Source organism: Eptatretus burgeri, unplaced genomic scaffold, assembly GCF_056783735.1.
Source record: "Eptatretus burgeri isolate ZD-2024b unplaced genomic scaffold, Ebu_testis_v1 Ebu_testis_scaffold_28, whole genome shotgun sequence".
Lineage (NCBI taxonomy): Eukaryota > Metazoa > Chordata > Myxini > Myxiniformes > Myxinidae > Eptatretus > Eptatretus burgeri.
In genome coordinates, this window is record NW_028221978.1 from 97501 (window position 1) to 117334 (window position 19834).

The 19834-nt window shown below is 43.0% G+C and overlaps 1 protein-coding gene across 5 annotated transcripts in view; it reads left to right on the forward strand.

Moving 5' to 3' along the window:
- Window positions 1-8929, forward strand: part of LOC147007754 (uncharacterized) — a 12721-nt gene extending 3792 nt beyond the window's left edge. For 2 of the 5 annotated variants that reach the window (XR_015053940.1, XR_015053939.1), the window contains 3 exons: window positions 799-880; window positions 7869-8027; window positions 8168-8929. Coding sequence is in view for 2 of the 5 variants with exons in the window: in XM_085866472.1 (XP_085722598.1) it covers window positions 799-831 (33 nt within the window). In the remaining 3 variants the exon portion in view is untranslated. Of the gene's footprint in view, window positions 1-798; window positions 881-5441; window positions 6198-7868; window positions 8028-8167 lie in introns of those variants that run through there. The other 3 variants (XR_015053938.1, XM_085866472.1, XM_085866473.1) reach the window with 3 other exon arrangements.
- Window positions 8930-19834: the final 10905 nt, after the last annotated feature.

The window sequence follows — 19834 nt, forward strand, 5'->3', positions numbered from 1 at the left end:
AAAGAAATGTTTTGGAATATTTTGCACAAGATATTTGATGGAGGAAGAGGTTTACTGATTGTGTTTTTATAATTTATTCGTTTGTTTAGGAAAGTGGAAAATCAGACCGTGAGGTGTGCATATTAATGTGGGGATGAATAAACATACCTGGGACAGACGATGTTGGTTATACAGATGAAAGAAATGATTCGAATTGCCACGAGCTTCACCATTAGGTGATGATGAACAACCAGCCATCTTCAACTGGAGGGAACAGCACGAAGGACAAAATAAAAGAGAAACTCGTGCCTCATTCACACCATGAACGGTCCCACTACTGGAACACTTTTCTGTCTCATTCCAGCAGGTGGAACAATTGGTTGGTTTGGCATAAAATTCCCATCATTTCATCATCATGCTCCAAGGTCGAGATAACACCGAGGAAGACAATGAGTGGATGGAGGGAAGGTCAATCTTGGTTTCATTTTAAGACTGAAGAGGTTTTTTTCGTCATTCAGTGTGAAGGCTCGTGGAAAAGAAAGAACGAAGAATGAATCAAGACACAACTGAACAAAAGGAACAGGAGAGAGAGAGATAGAGAGAGAGAGACAGAGAGTGAGAGAGAGAGAGAGAGAGAGAGAGAGAGAGAGAGAGAGAGAGAGAGAGAGATACATATATATATATATATATATATATATATATATATATATATATATATATATATATATATATATATATATATATATGGGGCACCAACGCCAGGGTTCATTTGTTCATTCCATCTCACGTATCCACTATCATTTATCTTTTGACCCACAGCGGAATACCACAAGACCAAGACTGCAAGAATGAAATGACAGTGAATGAGGTCAAAATGGAAGATAATTTTATTTCCCATGAGGTACGTTTTTGATATTTTTTGATTATTTTACATCATTGATTTTTCAACAGATTCGGTACGTGATGAATGAGTGGTAGAATTTCTGGTACGAGAATGTAAATACCAATCATGACCAAAGGAAGGTGTTTGTGAATTCCTATTTTTACCCTCACCAGAGGAGAGGACGTCGTGTTTGGGTTCGTTTTTCTGTTTGTCACGTGAAAAATATTTTTACCAAGTTTGTGGGTCTGCAGTGTCTCTTAAGATGGAAATGCATGAGAGCAGTTCTCCATAAAGCTGCGGACGAAAGCTTTGTGTGTGGTCAGGAGCTCAGGTGGGCTGAGGAAGCACCTTGCACGACGGAGGATTCCCAGTTGGCGACTGGTTTTGGAGGCCAGGTTAGAGATGTGGCTTTCCCCGGAAAGATCATGGCAGATAGTGAGATTCAGAAGCTTGAAGGAAAGGACTTCTTTCAGAGGATTGTTGAGAACGTGGATTGTTGGGGGTGGGGGGTTCTAAACGGTCATTTCGGACAGACATAGTGAGAGTGTGAAATGAAAACCAGCAAAAGAACAGGGCCCAGAACACCAGCTTGAGGACCTACAGTCTGGACAGGAAGAGGGGATAAGAGAACTCTATTTAGGGCAATTCATTGGCTGTGACAAGATAGGAAGTCTGTGAGCCATGTGTGGAGATGGCCTTGGATACCATGGGAAGAGAGTTTGGTGAGCAGGGCAGGGTGCCAACCTGTGTCAAAAGCACTTGATATGTCTAAGGATACGGCTCGGATTTCCTGTCTGGCATTGAGGTCCTCCATCCAGGGATATGTTTTTGCACCCTTTCATGCAGTTTTTTTTTTTGTTTTTTTTTTGTATACCTTGGTCGAGGCTCGTATGAGAGCAAACACATAACTCACAGCAAGGAGGCATGAGACAAGAGGGGCGGGAGTGGAAGGGACAAAACAGTGGGGAACAGACACATTAGGTGAACTGTGGAAGGGAGAGGGATGGGGATGGGACGGGGAACATGGCGAAGAGAAGATGGACATTACAGGGACTTTCAGGAAGGAAAGCAGGAGAAATGAAGGAAGTGGGCTTGGGTGGATTATCGGGGGTAGAAAAGATCGAGGATTTGGATGGGGGAAGATAAGAGGTGGTGGTGAACAGCTGTTTTGAAAGCCTGGAGGGAAGAATGGGAAAGAATAGAGTGAGGAAGTTTATTCCAAAGGCGGGAAAAAAGAGGAATGAAAGAGTGAAGATGAGCAGTGATTCGTGATTTTGGTAGTTTTACCAGAAGGGGGTTGTTGGCGGACCTTGAGCGCCCTGTGGAAATGTGGTGGGGACAAATCGCAGAGAGAGCAGGGGGGCAAGGCTGGAGAGCAGTCGGTAGAAGACAGAAAGACCACCGACCAACCTGCGGTGATTGAGTGAGAGGCCCAAAGACTCAGCTTCATTGCGGGAGATGCCGATGATCTTAAATGCCCTGGTTTCGACAGCGTTAAGCCGAGAAAGGTGGGAGGCAGGAGCACCAGCCCAGAGGGGAGAGCAGTACTCCATCAGGCTACGGACAAAAGCTTTGTAAGTGGTCAGGAGCTCAAGAGGGCCGAGGAAGGACTTGGCACGACGGAGGATTCCCAGTCGGCGACTGGCTTTTGAGGCGAGGTTGGAAATGTGACTTTCCCAGGAAAGGTCATGGCAGATAGTGAGACCTAGAAGCTTGAAAGAAAAGACTTCTTCCAGAGGATTGTTGAGAAAGTGGATGGGGGGGTTTTGTAAACGGTCCTTTCGAAGAGACATAGTGAGAGTGTGAGATTTGTGTGGTAATGTTTGCTGATTTCCAAGCAGATGGCAGATGACCTTGAGCAAATGTGAGGGTGAATAGAACAGAGAGAGGATGAGCAAGAGCAGAGGAGCAGGTTTTTCGGATACATGGGCTGATGCCGTCTGGACCGGTTGCAGAATCTGAGTCAAAGTTTGAAAGCAAGCTCTCCACCTTATCAGGAGAAAAGGACACACAGTCCAGGGACAGCTCACTGTGACTGGGTAAGGTGGGTACAGAAAGCGATGGGTTTGGAACACAAGATTTAGAAGCAAACACAGAGTTTTGGCATTCAGCCTTTATCACGTGCATTGTCAGCTGTGCGGCCATTTGATGTAAGGGAGGGGAGGGAGGGGGAACATACACCAGAAACAGACTGAACCAGATGCCAACAGGTTTTGGAGGAGGGCAACAGGTTTGAGAGTTCAGACTTGAGATTTAAAAGATGTTGTTTTCTGGCTCTCCTGAGGGTAGACACGCTTGTTACGAGCTTTGTGGAAGGAACCGAGATTGCCTTCAGTTGGATTAGCCTTCCATGAGGCGAAGACAAGTTGTTTCAGGACAACTGCCTCGCCACAAGCTTCAGTGTACCATGGGCGGGAGGAAGGGGAGGACAACTGAAGACGAGATGGGATAAATCTGTTCATTTTGAGATCCTCGTGGAGGATCTTTAAGTCTTACACACGTTGTTGTTCTTCATCATCTTCTTGTGCACTTTTTTGTTTCACAGCCTACCGTTTTCATCGAAACTTCCCAAAACTTGGCGTATATATGTAAAAATACCCTGTGCAGACAGTAACCATCTCAGATTTTTAAAATTCCTCCCAGAAAAAAAAGTGATGAATTCAAAATATCTCTGCAAATGGAAATCGCCTTAAAAATTATCGCCAAAAATAGGCAAGCTTTTTGAATGCTGTTTGCGAGAATCGAACAGGGCATTAGCAGAGATGAGTTACCGCACATATGATACATCACTTTGACGTCCTCTCACTTTTTTATGATGTCATTCCTATTTTTTGACATTTTTTGTTTCACAACCCAGAGTTTTCATCAGATCTTCGTGAAACTTACTGTGTATATGCAGAGAGCCCACGCGCAGGCAGGAACCATCTCTGATTTTGGAAATTCTTCCGAGAAAAAAAGTTGACGTCATAATATCGCCGCTGATGGTAATCGCCGATACCATTATCTCCGAAACTCAGCAAGCTGTTTGAATTTTGTTTGCGGGAATCAAGCCGGGCATTAGGACAGATAATTTATCGCAAACCTGATACAGCATGATGACTTCATATTCGTTTTTATGATGTCATCATTAAGAGGACGAGGATCTCAGCTCATTTGAGCTTCTTTGTTTCACAGCCTACAGTTTTCATCGCAACTTCCTGAAACTTGGCACATATATGTAAAACTACCCTGTGCAGACAGTAACCATCTCCGATATTGGAAATTCCTCCCAGAAAATAAAGTTCTGACGTCAAAATATCTCCGCTAATGGAAATCGCCCAAAAAATTATCTCCGAAACTAGGCAAGCTTCTTGAATTCTGTTTGTGGGAATCGAACAGGGCATTGGCAGAGATGAATTCCCACACATATGATACATCACTATGACGTCATATCAATTTTTATGACGTCATTCCTATTTTTTGACTTTTTGTTTCACAACCCAGAGTTTTCATCGGATCTTCGTGAAACTTGCCATGTATATGCGGAAAGCCCACGCGCAGCCAGTAACCATCTCCGATTTTGGAAATTCTTCCGAGAAAAAAAGTTGACGTCATAATATTGCCACTAATGGAAATTGCCAATACCATTATCTCCGAAACTAGGCAAGCTGTTTGAATTTTGTTTGCAGGAATCAAGCCGGGCAATAGCACAGATAATTTATCGCAAACCTGATACATCACAATGATGTCATATTCGTTTTTATGACGTCACCCTTAAGAGGATGAGGATCTTAGCTCATTTGAGCTGTGAGAGGGAGAGAGAGAGAGTGAGAGAGTGAGAGAGGTAGAGAGAGAGGTAGAGAGAGAGGTAGAGAGAGAGGGTAGAGAGAGAGGGTAGAGAGAGAGGGTAGAGAGAGAGGGTAGAGAGAGAGGGGAGAGAGAGAGAGAGAGGGAGAGAGAGAGAGAGAGAGAGAGAGAGAGAGAGAGAGAGAGAGAGAGAGAGAGAGAGAGAGAGAGAGAGAGAGAGAGAGAGAGAGAGAGAGAGAGAGAGAGAGAGAGAGAGAGAGAGAGAGAGAGAGAGAGAGAGAGAGAGAGAGAGAGAGAGAGAGAGAGAGAGAGAGAGAGAGAGAGAGAGATAGATTGAGAGAGAGAGATAGATTGAGAGAGAGAGATTCTGTCAAAAAGAAATTCCCAGGACGAGTTGATGTCGGAAGAAGTGAAGATGGGAGACCAGTGTTGATTCTCGAAGCTTGATGGCTGCTTGAAGTCCCTGCCAGTCGGCCTGAGTGAAATGCCAGACTCCACGGTGCTGAGGAGGTTCTGTCGTAACAGCCAGAGAGATGTCTACTTTGACAAGCATCTGGTTAGATGAACTGATCGAAGCGGAGGGAGAACAGGAGATATTTTCATGGGTCTTGAGATAACGTTCAATATAAAGTTGAGTCTTGAGATAAAGTGGCTTTTGCAGTTGAAAGTGAGTCTGTTCATTTCACTTTTATATTTCGTGTATATTAATGATATTTATATATTTTTGAATCACGATTGACTGAAGATCTTCGGGACTTGCATTTGAGCCCATCGTCTCATTAATTAACACCAGGTGGGTTGATTCAGCCTGTCTTCCTTCCGAGGTCAGCGAAATGAGGACCAGCTTACTGAAAACAGGGGCAATGCATCAGTGGCACCGCCACACTCTCAGCATTGATGCAACCAGCAGCCACAGGCTGCATATGAAATAATGACTCAAATTGATGTTAGACCCAAGGTGGAGTTTGTACATAAATCACACGTGGGACAAAGAGGTGAGGATAATGCACTTTCAAATCGATTTACAAGAACGTTTGTAGATAATGAAAAGGGAGAAAAAGCAAATGGGATTCAAACCTGGCATTGTCATATCATGAGCCTTAAGATCAGATGGGAATGATGAAAAGGGCCAACCGTCTTTGATTTGCTTTTACTTTAGATAGTTAGTTAGTTAGTTATTTACTTACTTACTGAATTTGCATTACTCAACCAAGTTGTTATGTCTTGCAACACTGATAGTAAATTTATCACCACCATTGCTTTCTCCAAGATTGTCATTACCCTTGGGATTCCAGAATGGAAGCTGGGATTTTGCTTTTGGTTCCGGATTCATCTGTGGTTTGGTGCATGTGTTGTGGTTCCTTGTTGGTGTGAAGGTGGATGCTTCAGCACCAGGGAATGTTCCATTCAGTCTTAAAGACTTGCAAGTGGAGATGAGTATATGACATCTGGTGGTGGCGGCGTGTACACATACACACACACACACACACACACACACACACACACACACACACACACACACACACACACACACACACACACACACTCACTCTCACACACACACACACACACACACACTCACTCTCACACACACAGACACACACACACACACACACACACACACACACACTCTCTCACACACACACACACACACACACACACACACACACACACACACACACACACACACACACACACACACACACACACACACACACGCGCGCGCGCACACACATCTTGATTAACACGCGCACGATTATGATTTCAACACATTATATCCACACATATTTGATTCGTGATCATACATATCTTATTCATGACATATTACACATATTCCACAGTGAACCCTGAAATGTGGTGGGTTTCAACCAATTGTGGGCAATCTACTATGTTCCGATTTTGCTATCGTGGGTTTCTTTTCAAGCAATCATGGCTCTTGATCTGAGATGAGTCATCATTTGCGGCTGGCACCTGCGTGCAGTGGTGGATTAATGCACAGGCCCTGGACCCCAAGATCAACGTGGACCCCAAGATCAACGTGGGCCCGGAAAGAAGAGTGAGGGCCATGCAACCTATGCACTGCATGGAGCCCCAGATAACATGGGCCCACACAACCCATCACGGGGACCCGGGGGTGGGATCTCACTTTTCTAACAAATCACATCAACTGGTGAGTACATCAAGGGAATACTTCATCTCAAAGAAAGACAGCACTGTGATGTAATGAATCGATTGAAAATATTTTCCCTGATATTTAACTGGACAGGACTATTACAAAATTAGGGGATGAGGTGAAGTTTTTAGGGAAAGCAAAATGGAATAATAACGACGTTTAATGTCCACAAATACAAGAATAATCACAATATAATTTGTACAATTCCTCATGTTAATACATATCAATATTGTTCAACAAATCCACACGTACATGAGGAGATGACATGTGGATGTGGCGGCGTGTGTACACGCACAAACACACGAACATAAATCTTCATTTACACGTGGACATGCACAATTGTGATTCACAGCTCTGTTAAGCGGTTCTGAAGAAGGTTTTTTAAAATTGTTTTCTCAGTTAAACTAAGATGGTGACCAGACCACATGACTGATGACATCAGAAATTTAATTCTTGACTCACATCGTCGATCAGATGTATGAAGTTTCAGATTTTGATTCAACTTCTGGCTTGAATACCACTTCACCGATGATGTCATGGTTATCACCTGATATACCCCATGGGGAGATGATGACATGTGACGAGTTAAAAAAATTTTGTTGGATGGTTTTGGGGAAGAAGATGTCCAAATTTTTTCCTTTCATACATTATTACTGCCATAGCATGTGATGTATGACATCAGAGGTATCAATAAATTATTCTCCCTGGGGGTCCTTCGTTATCCTTCATTATTGGAAGCTCCAAGTCAATTCCAACCAATTTTAAGATCCAGTGAAGTAGCGAAAGCGACTGTACACCAGTTTTAATCGCTGTATGTTCTTGTGTGTAATCATTGAGTCCAAAGTTAAAAATATAAACGTGCTTCCAATAGAATTGGTTACTTGGGGTTGCAGAGCCACTTTCCAATGGAGTTTTGATATTACTGAAAATGGAATACATTTGTGTTGGAGTATCCCTTGTGAAACAATGAGTATTCCTCGATATTAAGAGGAACCAAAGTAACGGTATCCTTAACCTTTCTTCCTTTTGTTGCTTGGTGTGTCCAAGGTGTTAATTTCCACACTGAAGACCTTGGAAGGAATCTTGAAACACAAAGAAATCCAGAACTTTGGGATTTCTCATCCTCTGCTGGGGAAAGGACACAAATAACCTAGAGAACCAAAATAATCAGCACAGGGATGGGGTGTCTGGTTTTTTGTATGACAAGTGAGTATCAGTCTTGAATTTTTTTTTGAGACAAGACTTCAGTCACTGTTGAATGATACGTTTATACAGTAACTGAACTTGTCTGAAAGATCTCGAATGTTCACTAAATTGATTGCCATGTACATGGATTCTCGTTTCAGGATTTACAAGTATTCACTGCCGGAGAGGAAACAATCGAATCTGCAGAGCTCGGTGTCCAAAGGAAGTGCTTGATAACTTTGTTTGATTTTTCACAATATTTTCACGGATAAATGACATCACCTCAACAGTGGAATCCATTTTTTAGCTCGTCTCCGACGAAGTCGGGAAGAGTTTTTAAAGTGATGACGATGTCTGTCAGTCAGTCCCTTTAAATCCCCTAAACCCACTCCCCCCAACCTTCACCGAATGAAGCCCAACGATGCCAGACCTAAATTGGGAGATGAGCATCTGTTCCACTTGGGACAATTCATTTTCATATTTACCAATTAATATGAGTGATGGAAATAAAAGATCTTGAAAATGAAATTAAAGTCATGTCAAAACACTCGTTATACATCTCATATCCAGGCGTATTTACCACTTCAACTGACGTATGGTTGGCATTGTAATCGATGGCTGCATGTTTTACATTTGCTTGCAGAGATTGTTGAGGGACCGGTTTGTGGCACGGTTGCTTTGAAATACAATGAGTCGTGCAAATCTGAATGAATGGAAGTGTTGCTTCATTTAATAGGCTTTGATCTAAAAAATATCGGCCTCCCAACAATGGATGGAGGCCCTCAATGTCAGATATGAGATCACGGCAGTCTCTCTGGAAATATCTCATGCTTTTCATACTGTCTGGCATCCATCGAGTTGAGTCGAAGGGAGAAGCATTGCCATCCGTCCAGGTAAGGGGTTGCACCCACTGGACACGAAAATACTTTGCCTATGGCATCCAAGGTCAACTCCACACTTGGCTTCCTGATTTCCACTCCTCTCGTCGTCAACGTGTGGCTCTCAACAGATCCTTTAATCTCTTCTCCTTGTCAAGGCTGGAGTGCTCCAAGGCAGTGTTCCTGGCCTCCATCTTCTTCCAAATCTTCAAAAATGATATCTCTGACTCTGGAAAATCCTCAAAACCCATTTGCTGACCCTCTCTTCAGACATTGACAAAATCACAAGATGGTCATGCACTTAGAATATGATTTTCATTCCTGACAAATATCATATTCACACGATCTCTCTCCGAAAGTACTGTTTGGTAACTGCCTCCACCCCCGCCCTCCCTCATCCACATTTTTCAGAATCCTGTTGAGGAGGTTCAGTCACTGAAACTCCTGGGACTGGGCATCTTCCATGATTCTTCTTTTCTGCCTCCTTTCTGGTCTTGTGCCCTCTGCTCTTTCGTATTTTCCCCCAGAGCACCCCCCCGCAAGGTTTGTGCGGCACACACGGTCCATCAACAACCCCTTCTGTTGAGATGACCTAAATCCAGGATCACTGCTCACCTCTACTCATTCGTTCCTTTTTTTCACCACCTGTGGAACCATCTTTCTCACTCAAATCAATGTCATTCTTCCCTCCAGGTCTTCAAAACAGCTGTTCACCATCACCCCCCCCCCCCGCACCCCCAATCCAAAATCATGATCTTTTCTGCACCCTTTCAATGACCCTAAACCCTCCCAAAAATTTTGTTCATGTATCCATCTTGTCCACCCTTTGCACTTTCCCTTATCCCTCATCGTTGCCTGTATCTCTTGTATGTCCATCTTGTCTCCATGTACTTTCTCCCTCCGTGATGTTGTTGGTGTTTCACGTTTATCCGACTTTACTTTCAATAAAATGATAAATTTAACGATGGGTAAGCAGCAGTCGAGAACATCATCCTTATGCATCACACCGTTGAACCTTTATTTAAAGTGAAGTACGTCCTCTAGAAATGGAGGTTCTTGAACTTTGATGACAGATGATTTGTGTCATTGAATTAATATAAAGCAAGCTGAAGCGACACAAAATGTCAAAGCCCCGATTGTCCCATCTGCTATCCTAAAAAGATAGAATATGTTTGTATGTATGTTTGTTCGTCCTTTATAGGCGGCCAAAGCGTTGGATGGAATGAGATGAAACTTGGCATGAGTGATCCTTGGGACATGAGAACAGACATCGGGGGATCAAGTTCAAGGTCAAAGGTCAAGGGGTCAACGTCACCGGGTCAATTTCATCCGATCGAGAAGGGACCAATGCCATTCGACAGATAATCAAAATTAAATGACACAGTTGATTGACGACATTCACTTCCGACTTCCGGTTTTCGAGTTATGACGTCCTAAATTGACTGAAACGTCAATTTTTCATGTTTGTTTGTCCTTTATAGACGGCCAAACCGTTGGATACAATGAGATACCAAAGCTGTTGGGGTTAGGGTTAGTTGTTAGGGTTATGGTTATCTAACGCTAACCCCAACCCCAACCCTAACCCTAACCCTAACCCGAACACTGCCTTTCCATTCCCTCCCCTCATTCCTTCCCCACCCTACGGGCGGGTACTGTCTCGTTGTTTTACTAATTTTGCTGAAGGAGTTGAAGGGCTGGCCCATATGTATGTATGACAAAAAGTGGCCACCAGTCTTCCAGTTGGTTACCATCTCTGAGAAATGGTTGGGGACACGTTCAAGTAACAAAATGGCCACCAGTTGGCCATCTTGGATCTGATCTCGAAATAAAATGACGTGTGCACGTGAGCCATCATTCTTTATCTGTGTGACAAGTTTGAACAACATTGGTCATGAAAGCAAAGGGTTGTGAGGTCATGTTTTCTGGGATTCTCCCCCAAGATTAGGAAACAATATAGAAATTATGAGCAGAGCGATAGACGACAACCAATGTGCTTGCTTGCTTGAGTGCTTGCTTGAGTGCTTAAGCCACTTGGCGAGCTCTCCACAACAAACTCACCAACTGAACACACCCTGAAAACTGGAGGTTTTTGGAAGTATGATGAAAGTGATTTGTGTAATAGAGTGTTTAAATATATAATTACATTGTAATAAACGTTTAGAGGTTTAAATATATCATTATATTTTAATAAACGTTTCAAGAGGTTTAAATATATCATATTTTAAAGAGGTTTAAATATATAAGTATATTTTAATAAACGTTTAAAGAGGTTTAAATATATAATTATATTTAATAAACGTTGAAAGAGGTTTAAATATATAATTATATTTTAATAAACGTTTAAAGAGGTTTAAATATAAAGTTATATTTTAATAAACGTTTAAAGAGGTTTAAATATATAATTATATTTTAATAAATGTTTAAAGAGGTTTAAATATACAATTATATTTTAATAAACGTTTAAAGAGGTTTAAATATATAATTATATTTAATAAACGTTGAAAGAGGTTTAAATATATAATTATATTTTAATAAACGTTTAAAGAGGTTTAAATATAAAATTATATTTTAATAAACGTTTAAAGAGGTTTAAATATATAATTATATTTTAATAAATGTTTAAAGAGGTTTAAATATACAATTATATTTTAATAAATGTTTAAAGAGGTTTGAGAGAGGAGGCGAGGGAGGGCTGCACATACTGGCACTCACCAACGGGCACGCACCTCCGGGCCCGCACGAGTTTATCTCTAATTCCAGCAATCTCTGTGTGTGTGTGTCTGTCTGTCTTCTGCGACCGCCGTTTCTCGACGACTACCAGTCCAATCTGATTGAAACTTGCCAGGAATATTGCCGGGGACCCGCGGATTTGCCTTTTCAAGGTTTGATATCAATTGGACGAGTGGTTCCCAAGTTACGGCCATTTTATTGCTTTTTTCAGTGTTGGAAAGGTGTATATATCGCAGCTGAAGTGTTGTTCCACCTTATCATGCCATTTTTTCCAAAGATATCTCAGAATAATGATAACAGCATATTTATAAGAATAATAATAATCGCACAATAATTGGCAGTAATAAAAAGAAGAACGTGATACAATGACCAATGTCTGTCAACCAATAACGACATGTATTGTCTGTCAACCAACCAATCTTGACCAATAACGTCTGTCAACCATTGACAGGACACGGTGCTATGAAGTCACGAATGACGTCACAATTAATATTTATTTATTTTGCACGATTGACGTCACAATTCTTCTTCTTCGTTTGATATGACGTCACAATCGACGCTGGGCACCTGAGTATGTGCCTTTTCAAGGTTTGATATCGTTCTTCATCCATTTCACCTGTGTCCCAAGTGTTTCCCAATGTTTGAAAGCTGTTTTTTCCCAAGGTTTGAAATAATTGTTCAAATTATCAATTAATCCCAAGGTTTGAATTTTCCCAAGGGAAAACAGCTGTTTACCAAGGGTTTGAAAGCTGTTTTTTTCCGAAGGTTTGAATTAATTGTTCAAATTATTAATTAATCCCAAGGTTTGAATTTTCCCAAGAAAAACAGCTGTTTCCCAAGGCTTTGTAAGCTGTTTTTTGCAAGGTTTGAATTAATTGTTGTGCTTGGTAGACATTTGTGAATACATTTACAGAGAGAGGGGCGAGAGAGGAGGGGCGAGAGAGGACGGGGGAGAGGGGGGGTAAGAGAGGGGAGGGAGAGAGGCGGTGGCGAGAGAGGAGGGGGGAGAGAGGGCGGCGAGAGAGAGGGGGACAAGAGAGGGGTGAGAGAGAGGGAGCGTCACAATTCAAGAGAGGGGGAGAGAGGAGGTGGCGAGAGAGGGGGACGGGAGAAGGAGTGTGAGAGGGGGGTGAGAGTGGGGGTGAGAGAGGGGGAGAGTGAGAGAGGAGGGGCCTGAATATATAATTATATTTTAATAAACGTTTAAAGAGGTTTAAATATATAATTATATTTTAATAAACGTTTAAAGAGGTTTAAATATATAATTATATTTTAATAAACGTTTAAAGAGGTTTAAATATATAATTATATTTTAATAAACGTTTAAAGAGGTATAAATATATAATTATATTTTAATAAGCGTTTAAAGAGGTTGAAATATATAATTATATTTTAATAAACATTTAAAGAGGTTTAAATATATAATTATATTTTAATAAACGTTTAAAGATGTTCAAACATATAATTATATTTTAATAAACGTTTAAAGAGGTTGAAATATATAATTATATTTTAATATACGTTTAAAGAGGTTTAAAGATATAATTATGCTTTAATAAACTCTTAAAGAGGTTTAAATATGTAATTATGTTTTAATAAACGTTTAAAGAGGTTTAAATATATAATTATATTTTAATAAACGTTTAAAGAGGTTTAAATATATAATTATATGTTAATAAACGTTTCAAGAGGTATAAATATATAATTATATTTTAATAAACGTTTAAAGAGGTTTAAATATATAATTATATTTTAATAAACGTTTAAAGAGGTTTAAATACATAATTATGTTTTAATAAATGTTTAAAGAGGTTTAAATATATAACTACATTTTAATAAACGTTTAAAGAGGTTTAAATATGTAATTATATTTTAATAAACGTTTAAAGAGGTTTAAATATGTAATTATATTTTAATAAACGTTTGAAGAGGTTTGAATATATAATTATATTTTAATAAACGTTTAAAGAGGTTTAAATATATAATTATGTTTTAATATACGTTTAAAGAGGTTTAAATATATAATTATATTTTAATAAACGTTTAAAGAGGTTTAAATATATAATTATATTTTAATAAACGTTTAAAGAGGTTTAAATACATAATTATATTTTAGTAAACGTTTAAAGAGGTTTAAATATATAATTATATTTTATCAACGTTTAAAGTGGTTTAAATATATAATTATATTTTAATAAACATTTAAAGAGTTTTAAATATATTGTTACGGTTGTGGAAATTCACAAACCACCATTCAGGTCCCGTAGGTGAGATATCTCTGTAAGTACATGTGGAGTTAGCCCAAACCCGTTGTATAGAGGGAATTTATGTGATCCATCCGGGCTGCGACGCTTTGAGTTAGCCATTTTTTCTGTTCTATCTTTTATTTCAAACAAACAAACAACAACCACGCCATCCCCACCACAGCGCCAACCACACTACAACCATGCCACATCCACCATCTACGCCACCACATCTTCGCCACTCGCCATTCAGTAGGCCCTGTGCGGTTACGATCTCCGGGAACAAACAAAAACCAACAACGATGCTCGGGGGTTTTCCCGCCTGTTTCTCCCGTCGAAATTCTCTGTGCTCGGTGTGGGGGAAGTGCAATCCGAGCCGGGGGTCAAAGGTGAGAAAAGGTGGGGGCCTCTTTGTGGGGGAATAATTCCCTGGCTCTGAGCCAAGACTGACTCTCCTGGCCCCCGCATGGCGCAGGGTGGAGGGGGGGCGAGAGGTCATGCCCCCCTTCGAGAGACTTCTCCAAGAAGCTCGAAGGGAGGCGGGGCCGAAAACGGGGCGGAGCGAAGGGTGGAGCCCCGCGCTACAAAAGGCGGACAGGACGGACCTTGAGTTGTTGGTCAAGTGGTTGGTCGAGTAGTTTGTCGAGAGTTGGTCGAGAGTTGGTCGAGAGTTGGTCGAGTTGGTTCGGGTTGAGTTGGTTCTTCGAGGTTTCCTGTCTGCTTGTCTCGTCGGGGGAAGAGTCCTGTGCCCGCAGCTTGGCGAGCGGCCTGTCGCGAAGGCACGGACGGGAGACGCGACAGCGCCGGTTGTGAAGTGGACCTGCGCGTCTGGACGAGGAGTGCCGGAGAGGGTTCGCCGGCCGCGAGAGAGGTCGGGGCCAGGCACGACCACGCTGACGGTCGTGGGAGAGGGGCTCACCGGCCACGAAAAGGGAAGTCGCGACTTCTTTTTCCTTTTTCCTTTGCTTTTTGTGTAAATGTCTGTGGGTGGCGCCGTCCGTGAAGTCGTATTGTTTTAAGTGTTGCCGTGTGTTCGCGTATTCGGTCGTAGCTCTGCATTGTTGTTGTTGTTGTTTTAAATTGATATTTGTACATTTCTGATTCTGTTTGGCTGTATATGTGTGCTCTGTGTCTGTGTGAATAAACTGCTTGTGTGAACTTGGTCCCCGTTTCGCTGCGTCCTTCCCTTTGTTGAATCTCCATCTTGCTTCACGTAAAGGGTTCGTAGTGGGCTAAATACGCCCAATAAGTAATCGGAACCGTCGAGGCCGACGATAACACCGCTCGGTTATCCCGATAGTACGGAACGGACCGCTTAAGCGGCCCATGTCCAGAGTCGACCTGCGGCGAGGTGCGATTGCCCGGTTTACCATCCGCGTGGGTACTTAGGTAGGTCGAGTTTGGTGAACAACCCTATCCCACGCGGGTGGCCGAAAGGCCCACCCGTGACTAGCTCCCGGCGTTAGTCTGAGAGGGTCACAACAGAATTGTCCGTCCGGTGGGTGACATGCTGCGATTCGAGTTACGTGGCTGATCGCACGCCGGCGGGTGCAAATTCGCGACAATATAATTATATTTTAATAAATGTTTAAAGAGGTTTCAATATATAATTATATTTTAATAAACGTTTAAAGAGGTATAAATATATAATTATATTTTAATAAATGTTTAAAGAGGTTTAAATATCTTTCTATAATTCCAGCAATCTGTGTGTGTGTGTGTGTGTGTGTGTGTGTGTGTGTGTGTGTGTGTGTGTGTGTGTGTGTGTGTGTGTGTGTGTGTGTGTCTGTGTCTGTGACCGCTGTTTCTCGACAACCACTGGTCCGATCTAATTGAAATTTGCCAGATATATTGCTGGGGACCTGAGGATGTGCCTTTTCAAGGTTTGATATTAATCGGACAAGTGCTTCCCAAGTTATGGCCATTTATTTACCAACCAATGACAGGAACCGTTGCTGCAGCCATTTTATATCAACCAATGACAGAAACTCAGCCGCGTTCGCCATTACGGGTTTTTCCTCTCCTCTCCTCTCCTCTCCTAAAGGAAAAATATGTTGGCGCTAATTGAATAATTGGCCATTAAAACTAAATTGCGAATTATCATAACTGCGATATGCGAACTTCCGGATAGTGACGAGTCTGTATTCTTTCTCGATTTATCGACTTACTGTATACTTTCTCGATTTTCTTAAATACAATGCTCCAATCCAGTCAGTGACGATTACTGTATTCTTTCTCGATTTTTTTTCTTGATTTATCGACTGATTGTATTCTTTCTTTCTCGATTTTCTTAAACACAATGCCCAATCCAGTCGTCATTTACGACGGCGAAGGAACGGCCTGTCTGGTTGTTTGAAAGATTTTTTTTTGCACATACGGCCACGCACGTACGGGCACTCGAGAGCGAAGGAACGGCCTGTGTGGTTGTTGTTTCTGGCACGCGGTTTTAAAGTTTTTTTGTTTTGTTTTGTTTTCTTTGCACGTACGGCCACGTATGTACGGGAACGCACCTACGGGCATGCACTAGTCAATCGATAATTCCAGAAATCTGTGTGTGTGTGTGTGTGTCTGTCTGTCTGTTTGTCTGCGACCGCCGTTTCTCGACGACCGCTGGTTCGATCTGATTGAAACTTGCCAGGAATATTGCCGGGGCCCCGCAGATGTGCCTTTTCGAGGTTTGATGTCAATCGGACGAGCGGTTCCCAAGTTACGGCCATTTATCTGTCAACCAATGACAAGATACGGTGTTATAACATCACGAGTGACGTCACAATTAATGTTTATTTATTTGTTTTTTGTGAATACATTTACAGAGAGAGGGGTGAGAGAGGAAGGGGAAAGAGAGGGGGTGAGAGAGAGGGGCGTCACAATTCAAGAGAGGGAGAGAGAGGAGGGGGCGAGAGAGTGGAGGCAAGAGAGAGGGGCGAGAGAGGGTGGATGAGAGTGGGGGGCGAGAGAGAGGGGCGAGAGAGGACTGCACATACCAGCACTCACCTACGGGCACGCACCTACGGGCCCGCACTCGTCTACATATAATAAACCTTTAAAGAGGTTTAAATATATAATTACATTTTAATAAACGTTTAAAGAGGTTTTTTTTTATTTTTTTTTGTATACCTTGGTCGAGGCTCGTATGAGAGCTAACACACAACTCGCAGCAAGGAGGCATGAGACAAGAGGGGCGGGAGTGGAAGGGACAAAACATTGGGGAACAGACACATTAGGTGAACTGTGGAAGGGAGAGGGATGGGGATGGGATGGGGAACATGGCGAAGAGAAGATGGACATTTCAGGGACTTTCAGGAAGGAAAGCAGGAGAAATGAAGGAAGTGGGCTTGGGTGGATTATCGGGGGTAGAAAAGATCGAGGAATTGGATGGGGGAAGATAAGAGGTGGTGGTGAACAGCTGTTTTGAAAGCCTGGAGGGAAGAATGGGAAAGAATAGAGTGAGGAAGTTTATTCCAAAGGCGGGAAAAAAGAGGAATGAAAGAGTGAAGATGAGCAGTGATTCGTGATTTTGGTAGTTTTACCAGAAGGGGGTTGTTGGCGGACCTTGAGCGCCCTGTGGAAATGTGGTGGGGACAAATCGCAGAGAGAGCAGGGGGGCAAGGCTGGAGAGGAGTCGGTAGAAGACAAAAAGACCACCCACCAACCTGCGGTGATTGAGTGAGAGGCCCAAAGACTCAGCTTCATTGCGGGAGATGCCGATGATCTTAAATGCCCTGGTTTCGACAGCGTGAAGCCGAGAAAGGTGGGAGGCAGGAGCACTAGCCCAGAGGGGAGAGCAGTACTCCATCAGGCTACGGACAAAAGCTTTGTAAGTGGTCAGGAGCTCAAGAGGGCCGAGGATGGACTTAGCACGACGGAGGATTCCCAGTCGGCGACTGGCTTTTGAGGCGAGGTTGGAAATGTGACTTTCCCAGGAAAGGTCATGGCAGATAGTGAGACCTAGAAGCTTGAAAGAAAAGACTTCTTCCAGAGGATTGTTGAGAACGTGGATGGGGGGGTTTTGTAAAAGGTCCTTTCGAAGAGACATAGTGAGAGTGTGAGATTTGTCTGGATTGAAAGACATGTTCCACGTGTTGGACCAGTTTGTGATTTTATCCAGATCTGCAGTGAGCGAAGAAGCAGCTGCTTGCCGGTCTGAGGGATGACAGATGGTACGGCAGAGGGTGGAGTCGTCGGCAAAGAGAAATAGAGGATTTTCCAGAGAGTCCGAGAGATCATTGATGAAAACCAGAAAAAGAACAGGGCCCAGAACGCTACCTTGAGGAACTCCAGCCTGCACAGGAAGAGGGGATGAAAGAACTCCATTTAGGGCCACACGTTGACTGCGACAGGAGAGGAAGTCTGCGAGCCATGAGTGGAGATGGCCTTGAATACCATGGGAAGAGAGTTTGGTGAGTAGGGCAGGGTGCCAGACTGTGTCAAAAGCACGTGATATGTCCAGGGATACGGCTCGGATTTCCTGTCTGGCATTGAGGACTTCCATCCATTGATGGGAGAGCAGAAGCAGCATATCCAGGGTAGAGTGACCTGGTCTGAAACCAAATTGATGATTGGAAATCAAGCCATTGGAGAAGAGGAAGGATTTCATGTCTGAAGCGATGATGGATTCCATAACCTTGCTGATGATTGGGAGAAGGCTGATTGGTCTATAGTTACAGGGATCTGTTTTTGCACCTTTTTATGCAGGGCAGTGATGTTAGCAGATTTCCAAGCAGATGGCAGATGACCTTGGGCAAATGAGAGGGTGAATAGAACAGAGAGAGGGTGAGCAAGAGCAGAAGAGCAGGCTTTGAGGACACGTGGGCTGATGCCGTCTGGACCGGTTGCAGAATCTGACTCGAGGTTTGAAAGCAAGCTCTCCACCTTGTCAGGAGAAAAGGATACAGAGTCCAGGGACAGTTGGGTGCGACTGGGTAAAGTGGGTAGAGATAGTGATGGGTTTAGGACACAAGATTTAGCTGCAAACACCGAGTTTAGACATTCAGCTTTATCACGTGTGGAATCAGCAGTGCGGCCATTTGAGGTAAGGGAGGGGATGGAGGGGGAACATGCACCAGTAACAGATTTGATTAAACGCCACCAGGATTTTGAGGAGTGAGAGAGGTTTGAGAGTTCAGCCTTGAGATGAGAAAGATGTTGTTTTCTGGCTCTCCTGAGGGTAGATACACACTTGTTCCGAGCTTTGTGGAAAGAACTGAGATTGCCCTCAGTTGGGTTTGCTTTCCATGAGGCAAAGGCAAGTTGTTTCAGGACAACTGCCTCGCCACAAGCTTCAGTAAACCAAGGGCGGGAGGAAGGGTAAGACAACTGAACACGAGAGGGGATAAATCTGTGCATGAGGGAGAGCAAGTTTCTTTGAAAGAATTCCCAGGATGAGTTGATGTTTGAGAAAGTAGTGATAGGAGACCAGTCTGTAAGTTTGATGGCTGCTCGGAGACCCTGCCAGTCGGCTTGAGTGAAATGCCAGACTCGACGGCGGTGAGGTGGTTCTCTGATAGCAGCCAGAGAGATGTCCACTTTGACAAGGACGTGGTCAGAAGAACCAATTGGAGCGAAGGAAGAGCAGCAGATATTGTCAGGGAAATTTGTCAAAATCAGATCCAGAAGAGATGGAGTACCATTGGTTGAGATCCGGGTTGGGAAGTTGACCGATTGAGTCAATCCCAATGAGTCGCAGAAAGCTTTTGCTGAGGTGCCATGGCAGGTGAGAGAGGTACCCACACCTAGCCAACTGGCGTGATGACAATTGAAGTCACCACATAAGAGGAAGAGAGAGTTTGGATGAGAAGATAGAAGATGGTCCATGTTTTCGGATAGTGAGGTGTAGATGGAGTCATCACTGTTCGGTGGATGGTACAGTGCACATATAAACATGAGGTGGGAGTGGAGGGGAAGCCGAAGCCAGAGGTATTCCTGGGGGTGTGGGGGAGTGAGAGCAGTGCATGGAGAGTGAGGAATAGAGTCTTTG